Genomic DNA, 10,231 nt, shown 5'->3' with positions numbered 1-10,231 from the left:
CTTCATGTTGAGAGTAAAGGGACTTTTTGTATGATATGCTGTATATAAACTACACCAAGTGAAATCAATGTAAACCTTCACCCTGGGAACATTCCAGAAAGAATGTCTCAAATCAGTGTCATGTTCTGTAAATACTTCATCATAAACAGCTGTGCTTCAATCTCAGGTTGTGTTGGGTTTTTATTTCATTATGTGGCAACTGTCTCCGGGTTTCAGCCAAAGGAACGACATCTTTCACACCTACTGCTTCAAATACACTTTACACCACTTCTCATTTGGGTTAAAGAACAATAACGTTCCCACTCCCCGTCAGAGTGGAGAGTTTTCAGTGATGTCACACGTCTCGTTTCAAGAGAAATATAGAACAAAACCTAATTGCACTTAATTGAAAACAAAGGGTTTAACATTAATAACTAAATGTCTGCAACAGAAGTAAAAGCGTTTAAAGTAAAGAGATAAATATTGTTTAACTCTGCTTCCCTGGACGCATCGAGAACCAGCAACTCTTTCACTCTTCACCCTGATGTTGATCAAACTTATTCACAGCTCTCACACTATTATATATATTTCTCTACTTCCACAGACAAATAGGCTCAGAAGCTACGGCTGCAAAGACGTGATCTTACTGAAGGCGGATCGTTGTTAGAAACCTGGAGCTGAGTATGTTTGGAGATAAGACCTACAGAGGCTGAATAGAAACAAACAGACCTGAAAAGGCCTCTTGGACGAGGTGCCCAGTTAACTACGCACAAGTGTACTACAACTTATAGTGTTACACGTTTCACTACTCCGCTATGAAATGTACGGTACGACCAGAAAGCGCCAGTTCAGAACAGACATCCATCACTGCTGCTTGTTGAACTGTGGATAGCTTCACTTCTGTGAAGGTTGTCAGGGTTCAAGCTCCAACTGACGAAGACTGAACAGAGAAACTCTCCCAGTGGGATCTACGGGACTAAACACTGCACATTACTTCTCACACTTTGTGTCAAATGAAAGTGAAAAATTGCATTTATAAAATCTCACTTCTAATAAAGGTTATATCAGAAAAAAACGAACTTATATTTGCACGTTTTGACAAGTTTGATTCAGATACTTCATTGATTCAGAGGAATCCAGAAGCTCACAAAACAAGAGCAGGAGAATAATATAGATAGAATAGAATGGAATATTAAAGAATACTAAAAAGTCCACATAGCTCCAGAGTAAGTTCACTAGTGAGATGAAAGTTTACCACAGAGCTGTCACTGAAGGAGTATCATGGAGATACTGACAGGACAGATATTTAAAGTATCCGGTGATAAGAGAAGTATTGAACCTGAGTATGAACCCAGATATTGAAAGATGAGTAACTGAGGCTGGATGAGGTCAAAGCAGCGGGAGAGACTGACGCTTCTGGCACACGATCACTTTTGGGCACGACACGCGTCCGATGCTGTGGCGGCAGCGGGTGCGCGCAATTACGCAACAGCCCCCGCCTGTCCCGACCTGTGCGCTAAACACCGGATCAGCGTCTCAGCCGCACCGGACCCCGGACACCGGACCCCCCCTCAGGTACGACCCGCTGCAGAGGAGCTAGATCCCCCCCCTCGTGTCGGTCCTGCAGCGCCTCGACCTGCAGCCGCGGGGATGTTGTTGTTGCGGCGCAGAGAGGAGCCGCCGGTTGACGCGCATCCCGGCAGCGGACAGAACATGGCGGAGGGTGGACGCGTCCTCTCCACCCTCCGTTAAAGACGCGAGCTCCACCGCAGCGGCTCCTCTCGTCCGCGGGGATCGTGAGGATCTGCGGACGGGAGCGCACTGCGGCAGCCGCGGTGACGCTCCACGCGAGGGATGAGAGAAGTGCGCGCGTGTGAAATGTCGAGTTCACCTGCGTGCACGAGATCATGCGAGGACTCGTGCCACAGTTGGATTATTTCTAATCAGGAATAACTAGATTCAGAATTAACTCTGTCAGGTGGATTATTTAACTGAAAACTGTGCAGTGCCTGTGTGCAGACTTCAATTCAGAGTGGTCGTCATGACTCCGGCAGAGTAAACAACAGTGTGTGTTTGTGTGTGTCTGTGTGTGTGTGTGTGCACTGTGTCAACCCAGTGCACTGCAGTGTGAGAAATGGATGCTACCCTGTCTGTGTGGATAGAACCTGACAAAATGGTGGATTGTAGTTTGGGATGAAGCGGTGGTTAAAGTGTGGGAGCAGAGGACGGTGCTGGAGCCTTGTTGTGGTGATGTGTCTGTGCACAGGGGAGCAGGGCTGTGGAGGGAGGGGTGGAGTGAACGGGAGGGGCGGAGGGTTTGTGTTGGCGCCGTTCAGTGACTGTTGATACCATCCTTTAATCTTCAGAGACAAACCACTTAGAAAAACACCCACTTCAGTTTAGCACACTCGGGATGAAACAGGCGATTCAGTTCAAAGTCAGGAAAGGGATCAACGTCTCCTTCCGTTTACATCTTTCTGCACCAGTCACTTCAAGCACAAGTGTTTTTATTCAGTGTGGCAGAACTATGGCCGACTCTCCAGCTGTGTAATCAAAGAAGTTTGAGCCTTATTCAGTCGTTTCTTCCACCCTCAAAGATCACTGAGCCGTACTGTCCATCGTGATAACTAGTGCATGAAGCGTTTCTGTTTCCTGCCCCGGGAACCGTCTGCATATCCACCTAACTGTAACTCAACCCTGGCTTTGGCAGATAGTCCGTCTCGTGAGCTCAGCCGTCTCCAGGCGCCATGGGGAAGGAGAAGATCCACATCAACATTGTTGTGATCGGCCATGTGGACTCTGGGAAGTCCACCACCACGGGCCACCTTATCTACAAGTGCGGGGGCATCGACAAGAGAACCATCGAGAAGTTTGAAAAGGAGGCTGCAGAGGTGAGTAGGTGGAGGAGGGAGGAAGATCAGTCCGAGCATAAGAGACAATCCAGACTGGCTCTGATCCGCATCACTTACTTCTCAGATGGGGAAGGGCTCGTTCAAATACGCCTGGGTGCTGGACAAGCTGAAGGCAGAGAGGGAGCGCGGCATTACCATCGACATCTCACTGTGGAAGTTTGAAACCAGCAGGTACTACGTGACCATCATCGACGCCCCGGGTCACAGGGACTTCATCAAGAACATGATCACTGGGACCTCACAGGTGTGTAACAGGACACTCAGCCTCCGTGTGCACGCAGCATTCTACAACAAAACATGCAACACACTTCTAGTGACAAAGAGAGAACAGATTTTTATTGCTTTGTAAACAATACACGCAGCAGCAAGTAAATTCAAAAGGTTTCCGGTGTTGGAATTGATAAAGACATTCAATCTGTGACAATAAAACTTTTTCAAAACTCATAAAACTCACCAACCGAGCACTAATGTTTCGTCTCCTGCATCTTCAGGCAGACTGCGCTGTGCTGATCGTGGCCGCCGGCGTCGGAGAGTTCGAGGCGGGCATCTCCAAGAACGGGCAAACCCGCGAGCACGCCCTCCTGGCCTACACCCTGGGGGTGAAGCAGCTCATCGTGGGCATCAACAAGATGGACTCCACCGAGCCGAACTACAGCCAGAAACGTTACGAGGAGATTGTGAAGGAAGTGAGCACCTACATCAAGAAGATCGGCTACAACCCGGACACCGTCGCCTTTGTGCCCATTTCCGGCTGGAATGGAGACAACATGCTCGAGCCCAGCCCCAATGTGAGTAGAACACAGCAGAAGAGACAGGAAAAGGTCATTCTGATTATTGAGCCGTGCGGCCTTGGATTTGAATACTAATTTGTAGATATGGTGAAGAGAGAGACTGTAGATGGAACTCAAATCAGACCCGTGAAAGAGTGAGTAACCCTCGAGCTGTGTTGAATACCAAGACAATGAATCTTTAATTAAGCACAATCATAGTCAATATGAATCAGTGCTGTCAGTGCTAACATGCAAGTTGTGAAACAATAGAAGCTAGTAGTAAGTAAGGCCGTAGAGTCTTAGTGTGTCTGTAGTTTAAATAACGACATTAAACAATTAAATGATTGATTATAAAAGTCTTACTTTTATTTAGAGTAATTACCTGAAATTGCGCTGCAGAAATGACACAGAATCCACTGAGTTTTCCACATCGTCTATAAACTGCAGCTTTTAATTGAAATTAACAGTAGAAAATGTCTCTTCTCTAGATGAGCTGGTTTAGAGGGTGGAAGGTCAATAGGAAAGAAGGCAATGCATCAGGGACCACCCTGCTGGAGGCCCTGGATGCCATCCAGCCACCCAGTCGTCCCACAGACAAAGCTCTACGGTTGCCCCTGCAGGACGTCTACAAGATAGGAGGCATGTTAGGAGGGGATAGTGTTATTGTAAAATAAACTATCGATCAGTATGAGACTGAGCTACGTTCATGTTCACGTCTTAAATCGTTCATCTGTCGCAGGTATTGGAACAGTGCCTGTGGGCCGGGTGGAAACCGGCGTACTGAAGCCTGGCATGGTCGTGACTTTTGCCCCCGTCAATGTGACCACTGAGGTCAAGTCTGTGGAGATGCACCACGAGGCTCTGACTGAGGCGCTCCCTGGTGACAACGTGGGCTTCAACGTCAAAAACGTGTCCGTCAAAGACATTCGCCGCGGCAACGTGGCCGGCGATAGCAAGAATGACCCACCACAGGAAGCGGCCAACTTCACGGCTCAGGTGGGAATCACAGGGGATCTATTTACAGAAATGAAACGTGGGCAAGATTAAAAACATTCTGCTCAGTCGGAGCCATTTTTAGACTTGAGAAATGTTTCCAGTTATGAAGCATCGATAGAGATTTATTTTAAGAAAAGCCATCTTTGAATCTTACTTTAGCCACATAACAAATACACACATCCCAAGATGCAATTCCACAAAGTTTCTGCTACACAACAGGGTTAGCCTGCATCATAGCAACAAGTGCTGAACAAGCCAACAGTCAATCTTTCCAGTAAGCGGTGAAGGAAATGATCTTTCTATAAATAGACCATCCATGTTTTCCCTTTGCTTTGCAGGTGATCATCCTGAACCACCCCGGACAGATCAGTGCTGGTTACGCTCCCGTGCTGGACTGCCACACTGCCCACATCGCCTGCAAGTTTGCCGACCTCAAGGAAAAGATTGATCGCCGGTCCGGCAAGAAGCTGGAGGACAACCCCAAATCCCTCAAGTCCGGAGATGCAGCCATTGTGGATATGATTCCTGGCAAGCCCATGTGTGTTGAAAGCTTCTCCGAGTACCCCCCACTGGGTAAGATCAAGTGTGATCTGGGATTTGACGACACACTCACCCCCATCGAAGGCTTTGTGACTCCACTGGAAGTTACGCCGCATCAACTAAAATGTCCACCTTCACTCCTCTTCCCCCCGCAGGTCGCTTTGCGGTGCGAGACATGCGTCAAACCGTGGCCGTCGGCGTGATCAAGGGTGTGGAGAAGAAGCTCTCCACAACTGGTAAAGTTACCAAGTCTGCCCAGAAGGCCCAGAGGAACAAATGAATGTTGTGCTACTCTGCCGACCCCAAGGTCTCCCAGGGCAGGACATCAGTCATCCCACCCCATCCTACAATTGGCTGCTTCAACGTAATAACCAAAGGCTGGTTAATCATCACAATGCATCGCAAAAGTATTCGAAGGAAAGAACATGTAGATCTTTAGTCCTTGAGGCGGTGGTCCTGTGTGTATTTCATTAGTTAGATTACCATTACATACAATGTAATATCAAGCATATAGTTTTGAATGTGCACTGTTGATTTGGTTGATACGATACTGAGAAACCTTTAGAGGTAATTTATCTCTAGCTCTCTGGATTGCAGATCTCTTAACATGGTACATGTTGTCTTGCTTTTAGTGTTTGTCTGCAGCTACATGGTAAGAGCACAGGAAAACAAGTTAAACTATGTTCTTATGAGTAGTAGATTAGTAGAACTGAGTGATTTGTTGTGTTCAAGCTTTAAAAAAAAGAAAAAAAAGGCACAAAACAAAAAAAACAATGGTCCACATGTCTTTCCAGACGGAGTCGACCGGCTGTGGACTCCTGAAGCACTTTGATTGGCGTGTTGCTAACTTTGCACTTGCACTGGAGAAGCTTAAATTGGCTTAAGCGACTGCACCTTATTGTAAGATGGCACGAGCCTCTTTGCAACATTAAACATGTTTCAACCAAAATACCGGTTTGTGGTTTTTAGTCACTTTCTGTGTGTGACAGGGAAACTGATGCCTTCAACTTTACGAGCCAATAAAAGTCCAACAGAAATCTGAGCATCCGTACAATACACACATTTGTCCCCAAGATGTAGCTGTTGGTATTGTAATAGATTTTACTGTCAAACATTATTTTTTAACAACTTGTAACAGGATCATATGAAGCTGTATTTATCACACTCAGTTCTTAAATCTGTCACAGGAACAAAATGACTGAATATAATTTCTTCTTAAAGGCTTGAGGGCATTCTGCCAAGTAGCTATTATTAGTTCATGTATTATTATGGACGTAACAATATTTTGAGAAAGTACAAATAATGTGTTCAACCAACATGAATTTTCTATTAAATTTGATTACTTTCTGCTTTACAATGAAGTTGTTATCAGATTGTTTTAGGTTAATTGAAAGCAAAGTCTGCCTGAAGTAAGAAATACACATTTAAACATCTGAAACAATACTTATAGTAATTATTTAAAGAATAAATAAAACAATTCTGGCTGTTGTGCTGATTTTTACAATAACACATGTAGCTGTTGGTATTGTACACTTTTTAACAACTTGTAACATATGAAGCTGTATTTATCACACGCTCAGTTCTTAAAACTGTCACAGGAACAAAATGACTGAATATAATTTCCTCTTAAAGGCTTAAGGGATTCTGCCACGTAGTTAAGGGGCGTGAGTTAAGGGGCGTGAGTTAAGGGGCGTGCTCTCATACACTAACAGGAAGAACTTAAGTCATTTCATCAGAGTAGTTTCATTCCTCATCCCAGCATCATGACAGGCAGAGGGAGACCACGCAAGGCTGCGACTCCTAAAACCGATTGTGCCAAGGGCAAAACCACAACTGCAGAATATCCAGAGAATGGCTTTACAGAAGAGAAGCACAATGCTACAACCACGGAACAGAAACCAAAGGGAAGGAACCAGAAAACACCAAACAGCACGAATGAGAAGTCATCGGAGCAGAGCAGTCAAAAGAAAAAGACAAAAAACTTCACAGAGGAGATCAACAAGCCACCGACAGACGACACAAAGGCTCCTTCACCAGGTTCAAGAGCCACAACCGGTGCTGGCAAATCAAAAGAGAAATCTGAGGTGGAGCTAACGAAACCACAGCCAGAGACACCAAAGGACAAAACACAAGACTCCGCAACGGCTACAAAACCAAAGAAACGTCCTGGCACAGCCAAATCAGAGGAGAAGACAAAGACGACACAGCCAGAGGACACCACCAAGACTTCTATAAAGCCCACAAAAACCTGTGCTACAGTGGACTCTCTTCTCTCCACAACTCTGGAAAATTTGAAGATTAAGAAGAGAGACAAATCAGACACATCAGAAGTCGTCAATAACTTGATAAAACACATAATCAAGCATTTAAAGAAGAACACTTGCTGCTTTACAACAGCAGAGGCACTAAACACTGGAAGTTACTATGAGAATTTAAAAGTAAGTTTTCTCGAGGACGTAGGTTTCAGATTAGAAGAAGTGAACTAACATTTTGATGCAGTGTCTTTAACAATACAGTCGTATGACAGTGATGTTTTGTGTATACAGATTTCTAAACCTGATGAGTTTGACGTCATGCTGTCCATCGAAGTTGACCGGGTGAAAATTGAACCATTTGGAGATAACAGAGCCTTTTACAGTGTGGCTTTAAAACGTGGCAATAACCCGCTGAAGAAATTTCAGGACGACGACATTTTATGTGCCAGTGAAATGCTGACAGAGTTCAGGGACGAGGTGAAGAAGTGCGTCAAGGCTTTTCCAGGCAAGTACCAATATTTGAATGTGTAGTTGAATTAAACGTTCATCCTACAGCTGCAAACGTGGAAGTATCCACCGGGTTCTTGACGAGGTGTTTCAGGAGAAATATTTCCAGCTCCTTTTACTGCTCATTCCCAAAAAGCTATGTTTCCATTCATCTTATTGGAGAAAGCAAAACATGTTAATTATCTGCCGGTGGAAACTTCTGATCGTTTTTGGAGATTGAGATTTTCTTTATTTCACTCTTTTCTCATCTGTAGCATTTTTACTCATATTTTCGCTCCAATGTTGTGATGTTCAAATTGTTTGTCATTGCTTCCTATTGTTCGCCTTCAAATCTTCATTTATGTACAAATAAAACAATTTGCTGACTTTTTATTGTGCTGCTCTGTTTTCTCAGATTGGACGGTGACAAGAAAGAAGCCTGGCTGTCCTGCAGTGACCCTGACGACTACAGTTCAGTCTGTGATCATCTCCCTGGATGTTGTTCTCAGCATCAAGGTCCGAACAAGCTGGCCAGCTTTTACCCAACAGGGCTTTCAAATCCAGGGCTGGCTGGGGACTAAAGTGAAGCAGGATTACAAGAGACAGCCATATTATCTTGTCCCAAAATACGAAGGCAGGGGAGCAGTCGAGCATGACGGCGTTTTAGCTAAAGGTGAGTAACTCCTCTGACATATACTTAAAAATTTTTTTTTAGCCGTTTCATGAATAGGAAATGAATGAAAATATAGTTTTTCTGTGGACGTGCTCTTCCTCTGTTGCTCCTCTGTCTGTCCTGGGAGGGGGATCTCTCACTTGAGGCTCTGAGGTTTCTACGGAGGATGTCACATCTTGTTTAGAGCTATGAGACCAATCGTGATTTGTGAATACGGGCTATACAAATACGATGTGATTTGATGATCTGCCCATTGAGTATTCTGTCTTCTCCAACACACAGATGCTTGGCGGGTTTCATTCTCGCATGTTGAGAAGGGCATTCTGTTGAATCACGGCTCGGAGAAGACGTGCTGTGAAAGAGAAGGCCAACGCTGCTGCAGGTCCGATTGTGACAAACATATTTCTCTTTAAGTAAAACACTGGATGGGTTTTTATTTCATACAGGTCAAGGGTTTCTGCTGGGTCCTCAGTTAGATTGAAGATCTTTTGAATACTGCTTAGCTTCTAATACATGCAATATGTTTCATGATCATATCAGCCAAAATATGAAACTAACTGTGTTATCATGAATTTCACTCATTTGAGAATATGCTCCTTTTTCTTGACATTCAGGAAGGAGTGTTTAAAGCTCCTGAAACACCTTCTCAGTCTGCTGAAAGAAAGAGAGGCTTCATTTGAGAAGTTCTACTCCTACCAGGCCAAGACCACCCTGCTCCACGCCTGCAGCTCTAGAGGAAAAGACAGTGACTGGAGCGCCTCCAGTCTGAGCCGCTGCTTTCTGCAGCTGCTGGGGGACTTTATGGGACATCTGGAAAAATGTGTTCTCCCCAACTTCTTCATCCCAGATCAGAACCTCCTCTTCGGCATTGACAAGACGAAGTGCCTTCGCCTGGCTCGCTGTATCGAGGAGGAACGTGACAACGGCTTTCCTATTTTCAGACTCAACTGATTCTCACTTCTAATTAATAAAATTATCAAGCATTTGTCTCTTTTAGCTGTTTCTATCTTTCACGGTCAATATTTTTGTGTGTGATGAAAACAGATTTTTAAGCTGTATTATCGAACTGATTGTTTGCCTTCAAATCTTCATTTATGTTGCAAAAGGTGCCATAAAAATGATTATATTATTAGTATTTTGAGAAAGCACAAATACCGTGTTCAACCGATATGAATTTTCTATTAAATTTAATTATTCTTCTGCTTTACAATGAAGTTGTTATCAGATTGTTTTAGGTTAATTGAAAGCAAAGTCTGCCTGAAGTAAGAAATACACATTTAAACATCTAAAACACTTATAGTAATTATTTAAAGAGTAAATAAAACAATTTCAGCTGTTGTGCTGATTTTTACAATAACACAGCCTCGTTTACATTTCTTCTTTTCTGCGCTTTTGTTGAAGACAAACTTTAAAAAGCTGATGTGACAAAGAGAAAACTTCCTCTGGCTCATCCCCCCCCCCCAACACTTCTAGGAAATCTTACATTTGCAGGGCAGAGATGTTTCCTGTTCGTGTGCTAGTGCAGTCGATGTGGGGCAGAGCTTCCTGTGAAAAAACACAAGGTGGTTAAGAACCGACGAATACACTCCTTCCAAGTCTGAATGATAATAATGATAATAA

General features: G+C 44.3%; 2 protein-coding genes across 3 annotated transcripts; both read left to right on the top strand.

Moving 5' to 3' along the window:
- The first annotated feature begins 1,413 nt into the window (after positions 1-1,413).
- Positions 1,414-6,143, top strand: LOC117775274 (elongation factor 1-alpha, somatic form-like). Of its 2 annotated transcripts, none has more exons than XM_034608256.1 (8): positions 1,414-1,554; positions 2,690-2,870; positions 2,956-3,135; positions 3,383-3,679; positions 4,150-4,300; positions 4,401-4,657; positions 4,996-5,230; positions 5,353-6,143. In XM_034608256.1, the coding sequence occupies exons 2-8, from the start codon at positions 2,727-2,729 to the stop codon at positions 5,475-5,477; spliced, it is 1,389 nt and encodes a 462-aa protein (XP_034464147.1). In that variant the 5' UTR covers positions 1,414-1,554; positions 2,690-2,726; the 3' UTR covers positions 5,478-6,143. The 2 variants fall into 2 exon arrangements, with proteins under 2 accessions (XP_034464147.1, XP_034464148.1); XM_034608257.1 differs by lacking the exon at positions 1,414-1,554 and adding an exon at positions 1,564-1,888 and having other exon boundaries at positions 5,353-6,142.
- A 786-nt stretch (positions 6,144-6,929) lies between these two features.
- Positions 6,930-9,594, top strand: cgas (cyclic GMP-AMP synthase). Its single transcript, XM_034608252.1, has 5 exons — positions 6,930-7,635; positions 7,744-7,957; positions 8,354-8,611; positions 8,894-8,993; positions 9,226-9,594. The coding sequence occupies exons 1-5, from the start codon at positions 6,961-6,963 to the stop codon at positions 9,560-9,562; spliced, it is 1,584 nt and encodes a 527-aa protein (XP_034464143.1). The 5' UTR covers positions 6,930-6,960; the 3' UTR covers positions 9,563-9,594.
- The last annotated feature ends 637 nt before the right edge of the window (positions 9,595-10,231 follow it).

The sequence above is a fragment of the Hippoglossus hippoglossus genome, chromosome 15 (genome assembly GCF_009819705.1).
Source record: "Hippoglossus hippoglossus isolate fHipHip1 chromosome 15, fHipHip1.pri, whole genome shotgun sequence".
NCBI classification, from domain to species: Eukaryota; Metazoa; Chordata; class Actinopteri; order Pleuronectiformes; family Pleuronectidae; genus Hippoglossus; species Hippoglossus hippoglossus.
Note: the sequence above shows the minus strand (reverse complement) of the source record. Positions and strands in the feature narration are given on the sequence as shown.